At 34.8% G+C, this 17582-nt stretch overlaps 1 protein-coding gene across 18 annotated transcripts in view; it reads right to left on the bottom strand.

Annotated features, from left to right (window-relative positions):
* Positions 1-17582, bottom strand: part of NEK1 (NIMA related kinase 1) — a 295240-nt gene that overhangs the window by 217959 nt on the left and 59699 nt on the right. For 17 of the 18 annotated variants that reach the window (XR_013169104.1, XM_077144462.1, XM_077144465.1 and 14 more), the window contains exons 5-8: positions 8144-8227; positions 2021-2088; positions 1788-1874; positions 564-618 (exon numbers count right to left, since the gene is read on the bottom strand). Coding sequence is in view for 17 of the 18 variants with exons in the window: in XM_077144462.1 (XP_077000577.1) it covers positions 564-618; positions 1788-1874; positions 2021-2088; positions 8144-8227 (294 nt within the window). In the remaining variant the exon portion in view is untranslated. The remainder of the gene's footprint in view (positions 1-563; positions 619-1787; positions 1875-2020; positions 2089-8143; positions 8228-17582) is intronic. The other variant, XM_077144467.1, reaches the window with a different exon arrangement.

Here is a 17582-nt window from a genome sequence, read left to right as displayed (position 1 = left end):
GAAACATTATATTTTTAAAAGCAGGATTTTGAAATGGAAAGTGATTTACATTCAACCTACTGAGGCTAGATTCTTACTTTTGGGTGTGTCATCAGTGATCTCAAAGTAGTCTCAAAAGTGAACATTTTATTTACTCTGAATTAAAAAGTACTTAAACTGATAAGACCCCTCAATAAATACACTGAAGAAAATTCTTTACAGAATTTCTATTTCAAACTCAAATGATTTGGGTGTTCTGAGAGAAATCACTAAAATGAAACTAATAAAATTTGCTCATCTAAAACCAGTTAATAATTTTGAATAAAAAAAGTTAATAGTAAGTCAAATTAACATTAGGATAGCAAAATTTAAGTATTACAATAATAAATATGTAACATATGGATACATGTTAAGGAAAAATTTTAGTATAGATTCCAGAAAAGAGATGAGAAATTTAAAAACTAACAGAGAAAAACTTCTAGTACTAAAGATTCATTTGAAAGATAATATATGATTAAAAATAATAAAAATATTATAGTTACTGTCTGGCATAATTTTCAAATATTTCAAAAACTTTTACTTACTGCATGCTTAAGTGTGCACATCTCATAAAGGACACAACCCAGAGCCCAAATATCACTAGAGAAAAGAAAAATGACAAATTTCCTCTAAATGTCAGATTTACGTAAAAGTTTTTAAACAAAAGCAGCATAAAAATGTTCCATACAAATCTCAACCATAACCAAATAACAAAAGCCAGGGTCCCAGATTAGAAAAATAATGGTCTCAGCAATTATTTTAAAATTTCATTTAAAAAAATTTAATTTTTAAAAGAACAAATCAATAAATTTTATGTATATTTCATTTCATTATTTTTATTTAGCAAAGTCAAATTGCTGAATTCAATTATTTGCTTAAGGCCATAACTCAAAAAAAATTATAGAAGCAAAATACCTCATTAATAACATGGAGAAAATACTAATTTACTAAATTACTAATTCACTAAAATTACATCTAAAATAAGCCTGTACTGCTAAGGTTTGAAATACAACTCTTCCTATTCACACAAACCTCCTTCCTTACTCCACACCCCAAAATAAGAAGCGATAACAACCATGCATATTTGCATTATTACCAGCTACTTGTTTCTTTTAGCTTCTATTGGTACATTCAAAATTAAGACCAATTTTTTCCTGGTTGGATATTACAATTAGAAAGGGAGAGAAAATAAAGGGTAACTGGAATCCAATGGCAGGATTCCTTTCAGCACTCACACGTTGCACTACCTGCCAGCCACAGAATAGCTGAGTGATTTCGATAGCAGGCTTGGGAGCCAGACCCTGTAGTTTAGACACTTGCTCCACTACTTACTCGGGCGAGGGGTTTCAGGAAGTTACCTTACCTTTCGCCGCATTTGGCTTCCTTATAGTGAAAGGAGGAATCATTAATACTTTCAATTCACAAGAATACTGTGAGGATTAAAGAGTTACACTTAAAAACCATTAAAAACAGGTCTTGGGAAATACTACAGTAAGTATTAGGTATTATAATTCACTAGGAAATTACCATAACAAAGAGAAAGCTCAAAGAGAGCACCTTTTTTCCAATCATAACTTAATATCTTCAGCAAGATACTGAAATAGCTTTTTTACTACTTCCCTCAACATACATTAATATATATATTACATATCTATATACACACTATGTACATTATTGACTCTAGAATAATATTCTTTGGGTTAAATAAATAAAGTGTATGAGAGAAAAATTTCATGGAAATACATTACATAATGAATGTCACTTTATACCTTTTATTATTATAAGGTCTGTTTTCACAGATTTCAGGTGACAAGTAGTATGGGGTGCCAATGCAAGTTCGGGCCAGCTCTACAGTGCTAGAACAGAGAGAGAATTATTGGAGAAGCTTAAAATACTTAGAGATATTATGAACAATTATGTATACATCATCACGGATACAAATTTCACTGAAGAAATTATATCAAATCAAAGTTTAAAATAGATAGATATATTACCATATTACCTATTAAGAACTCTAGCAATTCCAAAATCTCCAAGTTGTACTGTCCCATCTTTGGTTAAAAATATGTTCTGGAAAAGACAGTAAAAAAAAAAAAAGGAAATACTGTTACAGTCTGGTTTTCAGTCAACAACTTACTACATATAAAAAAAATGAATGTGGACCCCCATCTCACAGCATACACAAAATTAACTCAAAATGGATTCTAGACACAAATGTACAAAGTAAAACTATAAATGTTCTAGAAGAAAACACAGGAGTAAATCTCCATGTCCTTGTGTCAGGCAATGGTTTCTCAGAAATGGCACCAAAGCAGCAGTGACAAAAAAAAAAAAATCAATCTTCATAAAAATCTAATATTTTGTGCACCAAAAGACACCATCATCAATAAAGTGAAAAGGATGGGAGAAAACATTTGCAATTCATAAAGCTGACAAAGGACTTGTACTCAGAATCTATAAAGAACTGTCATAATTCAACAATTACAAAACCAATAATCTAATTTAAAATAGGCAAAGGGACATATTGTACAATTTCTTTCATAAACAATGCCCAGAATAGGCAAACCTCGAGTCAGAATGTAAACTAGTAATAATCAAGTTCAGGGGTATAAGAAATTTGGGGAGTAACTGCTAATGGGTTTCTTTTAGAAAGGTGAAAACAATCTGGAATTAGACCTTTACGGCCCAAATAAAGATGGCACAATGACACTGATTGTACACCATGAATGGACTGTACGTATGTGAAGATTTTCAATAAAAATATTTTTAAAATATGGCAGAATGAGAAGTTTTGGGGCTCCATCCACCCAGAGAAGCTTTGAATGACCTGCAAATCCAGGCAGAAACATCTCTGTCAAAGCTCCAGAAAGCTGTTATCAAGTGTAATGCAGCGAGTGCTACAGAGCAACACACAGAACCACATCAAGGAAAAGGCCACTCAGAAGTGATCATATCTCCTGACACCTTGGATAGGCCCCCCCCACCTTCATCAGCCCAGCAAAGGCAGCCTATGTCCCCAGAGGCAGAGGCAGGTGTGTCTGGCACAACCTGCCTGGTGGTGGCCTGAGGAACTCACTGTCCCAGAACTTGCACTGCATATGGTACAGTCCTCAGAGGTCTCCGACAGAACACTGCAGAAGAGTCAAGTGGATTCCTGGCGCAAGGGACTGCTAGCTATAGGACATACAATGCAGTCGAGACCATGAAAAAAATGTTTTCTAGGGGGAAGAGGGAACATTTGTGTAAATGGGGGAATTCCATCACATGACCTAAGCAAGACAAGATGCATTCACAGAACAGAAAAGATCAGTGAGGCCCCTATGCTTTGACCTGAAGCTATTCTCCAAACTCATTGTACGGACAAGCTCTTAAGAACAGGCACAAAGGTCAATCTGTAGAGAATGAGAAAGTTGTTTTTCTTTCCCTCTTTCTATTTGTTGGCTCCTGGCATTCAAGGAAAGCTCTGTCATACACTAATTGGATACCAGCTTAAGAAACAGACATCTCAAAGTTTAAATTTCAGTGAATATGCACTAATCTTTCAAGAAAGATTACAAAACATATAAAGAAACAGTAAGTGATGACCCAGACAAAGAAGATTCAAGCAGTAGGAACCACCAATAAAGAAGAACAGACATAGATATAGCAGATAGGAATTTCTTAAATATGCTCAAAGAGCTAAAGGGAAACATGGACAAAGAACTAAAGAAAATCCAGAAAATGAGAAATGAATACAAAAAGAATATCAACAAAGAAACTGAAATGAAAAGGAACCAAATGGAACTGAAGAACACAGTAACAAAACTAAAAAATCCCTAGAGGCGTTCAACAGCAGATCTGAAGTGAAAGAAGAAAGATCAGAGAACGTGAAGATAAGACAATTGAAAACATCCCATCTGGAGAACAGAAGAAAGAATGAAGAAAAGTGAACAGAGCCTGAGGAACCTGTAGGACACCATCACAGTATCAATATGCATACTGTGCAAGTTCTAGGAGGAGAAAAGAGAGAGGAGCAGGAGTATGTCTAAAAAAATAATGGCTGAAACATTCCCAAACTTAGAAAGACATGAATATTCATATCCAAAATGCTCAAAGAAGTACAAACAGGATAAACCCAGAGAGACCCACACTGCAACATGTTATAATCAAACTGTCAAGTGCTAAAGACAAAGTGAGAATTCTGAAAGTCACAAGAGAGTATGTCTCATACAAAGAAGCCTCAATAAGATTAAGTGCTAATACCTAATCAGAAATCCTGGGGGCAAGGAGACTGCAGAAAGATAATCAAGAATGCAGTATCCAACAAAACTGTTCTTCAGAAATAAGGGAGGGGTGATGACCTACCTAGGTAAATAAAAGCTAAGGGACTTCGTCACCATTACACCAATCCTATAACAAATGCTAAAGAGAGTTCTGCAGGTTGAAAGGAAAGGACAACAGACAATTGACTGAAGCCACATGAAGAAATAAGGATCTCTGGTAAAGATAATGGCATGGATAACTATAAATACCAACACTAATGTATTTTTGGTTTGTAACTCCGCTTTGTACTTCCCATAGGATCAAAAATGCAAATACATACAGTGTAGTAATAAATCAATAGCTTTGAACTAATACTGTATAAATTTGTGACAACTACAAAAGGTGGGAAGATGGAGGGTATAGGAACATAGTTTATATTCGCTACTGAAGCTGAGCTGGAATTTTATGTATGCTATTGAAGCTAAATCGGAATCAAAACAAATGAGACTGGCATAGATTTAGGATGTTAAAATTAAGTCCCTTAGGATGTATGGGATGGGTGAGTTTTTTCTTTTTTCTATTTATTTCTTTTGCTGGAGAGATGTAAATGTTCTAAAAAATGATCACGGTGATAAATACACAAATACGTGATGATATCGTGAGCCAATGATTGTACACCATGTATAGATTGTATGTGTGTGAAGATGTCAATTAAAACACACACACACACACACACACACACACACAAGGAAAAAAAAAAATAAGTCTCAAGGTAACCACAAAGAAAATGTGAGAATATACAAACTCAAACAGGTAGAAAGTAGAGTACAGATTACCAGGGTCGGGGTAGGGGCAGTGGGGAGTTGATGCAAAATGAGTGTAAAGTTTCTCTTTGGGGTGAAGGGAAAGTTCTAGTGATGGACAGTAGTGAGGGTACTGCACTCTCACTGTGAGAGTGATTAACACCACTGAATGGTATGCTTAAGACGAATTGGGATGGGAAGATTTAAGTTATCTATGTTTCCACAATTAAAAAAAGAAAGAGCAACTAAAGAGACAGTGATAATTAAATGCAATACACGATACTGGATGGGATCTAAGAATAAGACAAAAGGCTCAAAAAGGCATTATTGGGACATAGAAAATAGTGGAATATAGAATGTAAGCTTTATGTAACATCAAATTTCTTGAACTTGATAACTGAACTTAAGGTGATTATATAAGTATCTTTGTTCTTAGTAAATGTACATGGAGGTTTTATGTGTTCAAGAATTATGATCTGTGCAGTCTGCTTTCAGAAGTCCAGAAAATAGATTAAAATATATAGAAGGAAGAAAGGGAAGGGAAGGGAACAGAGGGGAGGGGAGGGGAATGGAAGCTGAAAGGAAAGAAGGGAGGGAGGAAGGAAGGGTGGGAGGGAAGGAGAAGGAGAGAAAGAAGGAAAGGGAGAGAGAGAGAAATGGTAAAGGTGGAAAAATGTTAAAACTGGTGGAAGTGGGTATAAGGGGGTGGGGTTACCTTGGATATCTGGGTGTAGTTTGTAATGTTTTTTGCAACTGTTCTATAACTTTGATATTATTTCAAAATAAGTTCAAAAATATTCTGCAATTAGATAATGGTAATGGCTTCACAACTCTGAATATATTAAAAAATCAGTGAATTGTACAAATAGGTACATTTTATGATATGTGAAATATATTTCAATGAAGACTTAAAAACTGAATCTAAAAAACTGCCCTCAAAATCCTCCCTACGGGACAATAATAGAGGGAAATAAGGGGTATGAGGTATTTCAGGTTTTCATTTTTATTTGTTATTTTCGTTTTTGGAGTAATGAAAATGTTCTAAACTTGATTGTGATGATGACTGCATGAGTAGGTGACGATACTGTGAGACTGACAGTATACTTTGGATGGATTATACGGTGTGTGAATACATCTGAATAAAATTTGCAGTTAAAAAAAAACAAACTAAATACCTCCCTGTGGTAGTCTGAAGCAATACACACCTCAGAAAAACATGTTCTTAAATCTAACCTATTCCTATGGGTATAAACCCATTTGAAGTAGGACCTTTTGATGAGGTGACTTCAGCTAAAGCGTAGCCCACCTCAATCAGGATGGGTCTTAATCCTATTCCTGGTGTCATTTACAAACGGAATGAATTCAGATGTGAGAGAAAGCCACAGCAAGCAAGAAGTGAAATAGAACCCATAAGCGAAGGAGAGACCAGGAAACCCCTCCATGTGCCTGGCCATGTGATAAGTTAAGGACCAAGGGTCGCCAACAACCAGTTCCAGAATGTCACAGTCATAGGAAGAAAGCATCACCTAGAAGATGTCTTGATTTGTACATTTTCCCAGCCTCAACACTGTAAACTAATGAATTCCCATTGTTGAAGCTATCAATTTCATGGTGTTTGCTTCAACACTCTAAGAAATTAAAACAACCCCCATAAAAACTTCCTAAAAATCCTAACTAGACTAAATGTAACAGATCAACCTTAAAATTTCCTAATAATATACCAAACTATTCTGCATTCATAAATACAGAACTCTAGTGTTCTACGAAACAATGGAAGCCAGAAGTTTGTAGGGTAACAGGAACTAAACTCCATATAAATCCGGAGACTTCCTTCTCATTCCTCATCTGAGATTTATGACTTTTTTTAATCCTAGGTTTATCCTCTTATAGGCCTACTGGAACTTAAGAAGACTGGCACATGGCCTTGACATGAGCTGAACCCCCTCTACCCTTCCACTCTGGTAACCGAGAGGGCCACTGAGGCAACCACAAAACCACTATGCAAGTAACAGTGATCTGTGGGGCAAAATACCTCCCACAGAGAAGCCCTGAAAAAGTTTCAAAACACATGAAGAACTCTATTGCAAAGAAAAGAGCCAATAAATCAACAATCAGAAGAAGAATTGAAGAATTTGCTCCAGATAAAATTAACTTTATGAAGGGCGGGATGGTTCAGCAGGCAGATTTCTCACCTGCATGCCAGAGACCCGGGTTCGATTCCCGGTGCCTGCCTATGCAAAAAAAAAAAAAAATTAACCTTATGAAACAGTCCAACAAAATCTTTAAAAATACCAGTCTACAGAAAGTTCAAGAGATTAAGTGAACTGGAAGGCAGATTGAAGTATTCACTTAGAAGACAAAAGGTGTCTAAGATAAAATATGAAACAACAAATAAGATACTTGAATGAATAGACTAAAAAGCTCCAACATATGTCTAAAAGAAGGTCTAGAAGTCCACAGCTACTCACAGAGAAGCAACATGTGAAAAGACACAGCTGAACACTTTCCAGAAATAAGGAAGCATATATTCTTAGATCAAAAGTGATCAAAAGCATAAGGAGTGTAAATGGAGTGCAAACTGTGGGACTTCTTAACAATGGGGACAAAAATAATATCCTAGAATCTTCTAGACAGAAGAAACAAGGATAGTAAATTATAATGGCTATAGATTTCTAAACCACAAACTAGAAACCAGAAGGCAAATGAGGAATATCTTAAAATTCTGTAAACAACTTCCAACCTAGAAATTTATATTCAAATTATCATTCCATTGAAAGGAATAAAAACAACTTCAGACATGTAAAATATAAAACACACCTTCCATACAGCTATTTCTAGGATTTGTTCCATCACAAAGAAGGAGTAAACCAAGAAAGATGAAGCTATGGGAATTGAGCAGGAGCGCTACAAAGGATGCAGATAAAAAGGATTTCTGGGATTCTACCAAAGGGAGAGCAGAGAAGGAAGAACCCAGATAGTCCAGGTAACAGTGCATCAGGGTCAAAAATCTGGAGCCCAAGACAACACAGCTCACATGTCCTTATCTATTTAGAAGTTTACTAGCGATGAGATAGACATACCTGTGATTTTATGTCTCGATGAAGAATTTTTCTATCATGTACATGTTTCAGGGCCAAACAAATCTGTACAAACCAGTCCAAAATCTAAGAGTAAAAATCAAACTTGTCATTCTTTTTAAAATTTACATTTCACTGTAAAGCAGTATTTCTTTAAACCATTAAAAGGATTCAGGAAAATTTGGGGTTGAGGGGAACTAAGCCCTTAAACATATTTTTAGACTATAATTTACTTATTAATTTGTAATACTGATATTAGATACTCAAACCAACTGGCACACAAAATGTGCAGGGCACATATTAACTCTAAAAATATAAGAGATTGCTATGGAAACATCTCATAAATCAGAATACATATGGAGAGGAACTTCAAGAGAACAGTGAAAATGAAAATAATTTATATTTTAGAACAGTATGAAGGTGGGTGACTTGTTTCTCCATATGTCAATTTTCTATATGCTTTTTAAATATAAATAAAAATCACAAAAGGGAAAAATCTGGCTAAAAATTTGGAAGGCATATCTGACTTTTTTCTCTTTCCACACAATCACCATATACAAACTCAATCTCTGGAGCTGGCCATTTGGATGTAAAACAATTCGATTTTTACTTCATTCCCAACACCAAAATAATTTCAAATTAATCAGATTTTCAAAAAAAAAGAAATTAAACCATGAAATGACTAAAGAAAACACAGGTTAATTTTCTACAATCTTGGGTTAAAGTGAGGCTTTCCAAACACGATGCAAAACCCACAAGTCACCAGAAAAAGACTGACAAACTTGAACCACCTGTATGGCAAAGTATATAATTAAGTTTAATGACAATGTGAGAAAATAACTGTGACACAATTGATACATTACTAATTCTCTAATATGCACAAAGTTCTTTCAAATCATTGAAAAAAATATTCGCAACCCAAGTAAGATGGATAAAGAATGGAAAGGTAGATGGCATGGGGGGAAAAGGTCAATAAATACATACACAAAATATAACCTCCTTTAAAATTAAAAATAATAATAATTTTAATGCAACTAGAATGAAATAATATACAATACTGGTCAGACATGGAGAAATAAGCCTGTTAATGGGAAGGTTAAGTACAGTAATTTGGCAGAGTATATAAAAAAATTTAATTTATGTACCACTGAGCCAGGAACGTCACTTTAAAATATTATCCTCCAGATAATAGCAACACAAATAGACAAAAATATGTGCAAAGATGTTTACTGCAGCACTTTTTGGTGGAGCAAAAAAAAAAAACAAACAGAAACAACCTAAATGTCTATTAAGGGTCTGGTTAAAGAAATTATTATATCATTATACTAAAAATATTTGGCAGCCAATGAAAACAATAAAGCACTTCTATATATTGTTTATACACTAAGTAAAAAAGGAAAGTTGTAGAACAGTATGCATAGCATAATCCTATTTACTCTTCTAAAAGTATATTTATATATATTGCATACATGAATACTATATAATTCTGAGTTTTTGCATGTGCACGTATGCAATGTGTGTATGTACATGTGTAGTAGGGAATGAAGGTAGAAAGGAAGGAAGTACAGATATCTACCATTTAAGAGTATTTACTTCAGGAAAGTGGATTTGCAGGGAACAGAACAAAAGGTGTCAAATTTTCCTTTTCATTTCATACTCTTCAGTATTTTTTATAAGAATTAATATTATATTTAAAATAATCTAAAAATCTTTTTAATTAACATTCCTTAAACAAACAAACCTATCAGCTGAGGTCAATAAATTTTTACAGAAGGTAGACAAATTTTTAAGTTCCTTTCCATATTTGTGCAATGCATTATGAGGAGAAAAATGAAATACAGTTCTCTATAGTCAAAGAGTTCATACAATAGTAGAAATACACTCATAAACAAATAGCTATCAAAAATGCATAAGCTGGTGGTACAAGGGTAGTTCAGTGGTAGAAGTCTCACCTGCCATGCGGGAGACCCAGGTTTGGTTCCCAGACCATGGAAATCCCCCCCACACAAAAAAAATGTATAAGTTTTATAACAAAGATATGTATAATGAGGGGATAACTTAGTCAACTGGAGGGGGGGTGATGAGAAAAAGTACAAAAAGAAGATAAAAATCAGCTGAGTCTCACTGTTATAAAGTCCATGTAGAGCCACAAGACACCTTAGAAATCAGCTGTGCCTATTTTACAGCAAGGGTTCTTCCATTACTGTATTTTCCATGCCTGCACTTCTCTATAATTCCATAAAAATTTATTCAGTACCAATGATGTGTCTGATATGTGCAGGAATCAGAGATATAAACTAATGCAAGAGACTTTATCCATAAAGAGCTCATAGATCGGGGTCAGACAATTTATTCTGCTAAGAGTCGGATAGTTAATGACTTCGCAGGCTCTACAGGCTCTTATTTCAACTCAATTGGCTATTCTAAAAGAAAAGCAGATTGTTAGCCACGAACAAATGAGCTTAGAATTTCATTTTAAAAAACTGACAGCAGGCTGAATTTGGTCCAGAGTCTGTTTGCTTGCTGACTCCTATATCAAAGATTATTGAGGGAGAAGAGTTAAGTACGCAAGCAATTCCAGAGGTAGTACTCTGAGCACTGACAGAGCACCAAGGGCCAGCTTGTCCTGAAGGTGTTAAACCTTCACAGAAGAGATGGTTCCTGAGCTAAGTCTTGATGGAAGGTATAAAACAAACAGAGGAGGAAAGCAGGGAGTGCACAAGAATAAAGAGAAATGCTACATTTCCATTCCTTCTACCCCAGTACAGACTCTTATTATGTTAGAGTTTAATCGGCTGGGGGAAGAGAGGGGAGTTAGGAAGAAGGACTTAAATTACAACTCCGCCTCGAATCTCTCCTTCTTGCATCACTATACATGAGTTACATGTTAATATTTACAAAAAACTGTCTGGATAATGGTATTCATTTGCTCAAAAGGTTTTCAAACTCAACAAGTGTGTGATGTGTCCTTTCATTTCTAACTGCTCTTGTCATCCTGGAAGCCTGTTCCTGAAGTCCGTCAGCCTGAGAGCCCTAGGTTTACAAGGAGCCGAAAACCCCTCAACTAGTGATGGGTACATGGTTGTAATGAGCGAGAAATAAAACTATGTTGTATTAAACCTCTGCGATTTTGGCATAGTTTTCTAACTGCTATACAAACCAAATGATGAAATTTTCAAAGTTACAAAACTATCTAAAATAGAAAATCCTAGTTTTTCTGGGAGAATAATTCCACATGACTTATGCTACTGTAAGATGTAACCGATAAGCCAAAAGTAAGAGATTCAGAAACACCAAACATTTATTTGGAAATAATCTTTTATTTTTCTATTTGAATTATCTTAATGTAAATAATTTAATAGTTCTAGTTCATATTTTTTATTTTAAGGATGTCATTTTTCATTCTAAACTAATATCAAAATAAAAGATAATCACCAAAAAAAAAAAAAAAGGGTTGCAAATTCAAAATGCAGATTGCCTTAGAGCACTAAAACAATCCCACAATCTACCTTATCTGCTCCAAAACTCAGGTTTCTGGTGCAATTAAATGTGTTAAAACTTTGCTAAAGTATGTAAAATTCATAGGTTTTTAATGAGTTTATTCATTTTTTTAAAAAGCTGGAGAAAATTTATTGCTAAATATTCTACTAATAAAAAAAAAAGATTTGGCTTTCTATTAGATAGGTAAGCTGGCAGCTCTTAACAGATATAAAAAGAGCTCACTATTTACTGTCTGTGTAATTTGCTTACACAGCATATATTCCATGTCCACCAGAATAACTTTCTCTGCTTTGGGGTGACTTTACCATTTAATTTTTTTTTTTTTTTTTTAAACAAAGGTTCCTCACCTATGGGAGAGCTAAGGATCCTTACAGCTGTATTACTTTCATCTGTATTTATTTTAAAATATTTTGTCACTTTGATTAAACCAAGTACGATTTTCAGGCACCGATGATCTTAAGTGACCAAATCTCTAACAACTCTTTTGGTTTGGTTTTGCCTTCCAAAGATTGGATCTTTGTTTTTTTTTGTTTTTTGTTTTTTTTTGCATGGGGAGGCTAAAAGGAATCAAACCAGACATACCGCCCCCAAAGATCAGATCTTAAATTTAGAAAAATTAAAATAAAAATTTCAGGATACCTCTTGCTATGTCTATTAAATATAATTAGCTTAACAGTATTTTAAGAGCTGCATGGAAAGAACTATCAAATCAGAAAAGACATTCGGCCATTCCTTGGTTAAGTATGTATAGGTAAAATGTTATTAATATAAATACTTTTAAAAGTACATGCTTTAGGGTAGGCCACAGTGGCTCAGCAGGCAGAGTTCTCACCTGCCATGCCGGAGACCCAGGTTCGGTTCCTGGTGCCTGCCCATGCGAAAAAAAAAAAGTACATGCTTTAGAAAATATTGTCATATAGTTCATCATTTTCTGTTGCAAGAAGCCACTGTACCACCGAATGCTAACATGCCAGTGGTACCCAGTACCTCTTATATATACGGTATTGCAAATATTGTTCTGAATTCTTAACTTCGGAATTACATTTTTTTAAGTAAATAATTGTTTTAAATCTATTTTGTAAAGACATAAAGTATGATAGAATTTCTGGAGTACAGATTACACGATTTGCACTAACTCACATAATGTGCATGACTTAAATAACTTTACTCTCCCTAAAAAAAAGTACAAGCTTTATGGGAAGGTCTGAGAGATCTGTCAATGGCATTGCTGCCCATTTTCACCCTCAAGGAAAACATTTACCAAACCTTATAAAATACTTTGTACTATACCCCAATAGAGAATTTTATTCTGAAGTTATTGGTTACTATAATAAATTAACAATATTTTTTCAGCCTCATTTTCAAACAGGTCTGTGCTTTTTGCTGTTTCCCTGAAGGTTCTGTGAAAGAACTGTAACAGGAACTCTGATCTGCTGACATTTTTAAGAACAGACTCACGTGTACAGGTTTTATGCTGACATCACTGAGACTGAACAATGGATCGATAAGGATTTCTAAAACTTTTTCAATCCAGGAGATATACATTATGAAAACAGACTACGTGACCCAAGATCCAGGAAAACAAGAATTACTAGAACTGAAGGAACTGAATAGAAAAATAGAATTGTAGTTATTTGTTTGGAATATGGTTAGTATTATTTTTAATGTTCTATATTTAAAGAATGCATGAGGAAGTCTTTTTTCTTTCTTCTTAAGCTATCTCTAACTCCTAATCCTTGATACAAATTATGCCTGTGTAGACTAAAATGAAACACCTTTAAATGATATGATTCTCAATGACCTCCTCATTATTCAGAAACATGTAGTTTTACGGCATCTCCTTACTTTGTAGGGGAATACTGACATTTTCATTGGTTCAGTAAGAGATCTATCCACCTTTTTACAAGGATAAAACTGAATAAATGATTATGCAACCAGGCCATACCTAGAGTCCCATATTTGAGAATGATTTTCATTTAATCAAATATAAGATGCCCACTACTAAGAAATAAATATGGAGTCAATTCCTACATAGCCCTGCCAGGAAACGAGCCTGGTTGACGTACAGTGTCCCAGTGCCTCAGTTGGTAAGGTCACTCTCTGGCAGCCAAGAACCCTGGCAAATCTGGAGACCTTTAAGAAGAAAGGAATTTGCAGGTAAAATGTGGTGGAAAATATCTTGGGTTTGGTTTCCTGGCCATGGGATATCAGAGCAAATAGAGTGTTTTTAGAAATCTAACCCAAGATTCTTTATGAAAACTTCCAAACATAATTCTATGGCATTAATGAGCTGTTCAATACTCTAAGGCTCCAGACTTCCAGAGCAAATCCCAAAAGGTCTTATGTTCAATTGACACGCCTGCTGCACCTAAATATTAGGGCCAACCCTAATGAGACCAGCCTTTCTTTAGATCAATATATACTTGGAAATTATTTATGATCACAAGGAGACTATCAGAAATTTATATGAAACTTAGAAATAGGACAAAAAGAGTTGTTGGCAAATATTTTCAATATTATACACCGGCAAAGGCCATCCAAGGATTATCTAGGGTGATCTAGTTAGTTCATCTCATGGTTTAATGATTAAAAGTCAGAAAAGTCCTAACTTTTCTAACTTTTAGATTTTTGACATGTAGATATATAAACAAAGAAACATTACTGAAGAGAATGGCTTGTGAAATAAGGACCATCTTATTTCACATATCTTTGTTTTCCATCTCCATCCTAAAAATGGATGGAACTATTCAGACAGATGCTACCCTAAAGTCTAAAACAAAGCTGGCCTATGGCCTATAAGTTTTCCTGCTTCAAAGCTCTTAAAATAGGATATTTTGTTTAAATGACCTCTTCCTATTTCAAACAGTTTAAAATAAATAATATCCCTTATTTATGCTAACAAAATTTGTATTCAGAAGGGTAGAAAAATACTATAAATTTAAAAGATTTGCCAAATTTCTATCATCATAATCTCAGAGATAAAAAAGCTAAAGATCAGATCTTCATAATAATTTCTATGATGACAAGACACATATATACATATACACACATATGCACATTCATTATGTGTGTATACATATATGTCCTATTGTAGAACCAAATCTACAGAATATCAATATAATTTATAGCGAAATGTATTGGCATTTAGTAGCAAAGTTTTTAATGCTCAATAGAGACAGATGGATGAAAACAAGCACAAGCAATGGAACATATCTGATAGAGTTCTAATAAAAACAGCACCTTAAACACTGACATGTATTACTATCTGACCTTCACAGTCACAGGGAGGTAGGCCACATGGTACATACATGCCTATTAACGATTGAGGATAGCAAGGACTCAAACCCAAATCTTTTCACTCTAAGTTCTATGCTCTTTCCAGTAGCTTATGCTCTTTCCAGCGGATTTGAAGGAGATAAAGCTTGAAAAACATGACTTTACACCAGAATACTTAATTAAAACATAACTCATGATCTCACTTTATCATATTTTCCAGTTACTGCCAAGAACCTATAAGTTCCCAGCAATAAGTGGTGCCAACTTGGTTACTACCACAGACCCAGCTTCTGCTAAGTACGCTTTCAGGGGTCATTGTAAAAACAGTTATCTCTACAGTAAATTATAACCCAGTTGGAAAAACAATTCTAATGTAAAATTATTCAGCATTCATTCAGGAGAGTGCATGATACAGGTGAAATAAGTTTTGGCTTAGATGAAAACTGCCCTAATTTCCTAGGGCTACTATAACAAATCACCACAAACTGGATGGCTTATAGCAATGGAAATTTATTCCCCCACAGTTCTGGAGACTAGAAATCTGAAATCAAGGTGTTGGCAAGGACATGGTGGCTCCAAAGCCTCTGAATGAGGACCCTTCTTTGCCTCTTCCAGCTTCTGGTGGTTCCAGGGGTTCCTTGGCTTGTGGCAGCATAACTCCAATCTCCACCTCCATCCTCGCATAATTTGTCTTCTACCTGTAACTGTATGTATATCCAAATTGCCCTCTTCTTCAAAGGACACCAGTCATAACTGGATTAGAGCCTCTTCTAGTTTGCTAGCTGCCAGAATGCAATATATCAGAAAAAGAACAGCTTTTAAAAGAGGGAATTTATTAAGTTTTAAGTTTACGGTTCTAAGGCCATGAAGACGTCCCAATTAAAGCTATAGAAATGTCCAATCTAAGGCATCCAGGGACAGATATCTTGGTTCAAGAAGGCCAATGATGTTCAGGTTTTTCTCTCAACTGGAAAGGCACATGGCAAACATGGCAAAATCTACTAGTTTTCTTTTCAGGCTTCTCGTTTCATGAGGCTCCCACGAGGGCATTATTCCTTCTTCACTTCCAAAAGTCTCTAGCTACGCGGGCTCTCATGGTTCTTGTGGCTCTCTCGTGTTCTCCAAAACATTTCCTCTTTTAAAGGATTTCACTAAATTAACAAGACCCATCGGAAATGGATGGAGCCACACCTCTGTGGAGATAATCTAATCAAGTTTCCAAACTGCAGTGCTGAACAGGGATTAAAAGAAACAGCTGCCTCCACAAGATGGATCAGGATTAAAACATGGCTTTTCTAGAGTACATAATCCTCTCAAACCAGCAGAGGGCCCATCCTAATCTAGTAGGCCCTCATTTTAACTCATTACATCTACTAAGGCCCTATTTCCAAAAAAGTCATGTGAAGAGGTAATGGGGCGTGGGGAGAGGTTTAGGACTTGATCATTTCTTTTAGAAGAACACAATGCAATATGGAGCATCATATAGCAGTTAGAAGCAACAAATGTATAAAGGGCAAAATAGATGGATCAGAAAACACAGTACTTAGGAAAAAAGTAAAACTGAGGAAATATAATGCAATAACATGCACACATTTAAAACACAGGTATACAAAACAATGACAGCCATATGCAAAAATACATGTTTTTGGGAGAATGTTTGGAAGAATACACACACAAAAAAACAATGATAATCTCAGGGATGGAATGGCAGAGAAAGAAGAATTTTATTTCTGAACTTTCTAGTTTTTAATTTGCTTTAAATTTGTAAAAAGAAAACTTCACAAATTTTAGAGTTATACAGAACTAGATTCAAACACTAACTATACAATTTTAGGCAAGCTATATAACCACTCTTAGATGGTCATTTATTAAATAGACAAAATTGCTAATCCATGGATTATAAAAATTAAAGGACATAACAAATACAACACTCCTAGAACTGCACTGCAACATGTAAAAGCACACAATTAAAATGAAGAATCTGTGATAACAAGAAATTTAATAGTGATGTGAAGAAAGAGAACACGGATGACTGGAATAGTTACGGAAAATTTCAAGGAGCCGGGATTTGAACCGAGCTTTAACGAAAATGGACGAATATTATTAGCAAAGAGTTTTAAAGGGAACACATTAACAAAATTGAAGAAATAATCAGAATAAACACAAAAATTTAGGACAATGAGAAGTACAAAGAAACACTGGCTAAGTGCTTAATACAAACACATTCAATAAAGATCTGCCAAATAAATGAGAAAAGGGAACATATATCAGGGAGCAATAGGAAAAAAATAAGGCTGCCATATTTTAGAGATCCTTGAAAGCAAAACAGAGGCGATGAGACTTAATACTGTTGCCAGTGTAAAGCTTCCAGAGCTGGAGTTAGCCGGAAAATGCCACATTTTAGAAAGATATGATCAGGAATTAGTAAGCCAGATTAACAGGATATAGAACAATTGATCATTTGTAATGAGTATACACACAGACACAGACAGGATATAACGATATTACACATACAACAATATTATTACAGACTTTAAATGAGATGAGGAACTGAACAAAGGTGGAAGCTAATGAGACAAAAAATATAACTGATAAGCTAATACATGTAATACCAAACTGCCCTAGTAATATAATTATCATTTGGAGTTAAAAATTAATGCATACA

This window comes from Tamandua tetradactyla, chromosome 26 (assembly GCF_023851605.1).
Source record: "Tamandua tetradactyla isolate mTamTet1 chromosome 26, mTamTet1.pri, whole genome shotgun sequence".
Lineage (NCBI taxonomy): Eukaryota > Metazoa > Chordata > Mammalia > Pilosa > Myrmecophagidae > Tamandua > Tamandua tetradactyla.
The sequence above is the reverse complement of the archived record's forward strand: the minus strand, read 5'-3'. Positions and strand labels throughout refer to the sequence as shown.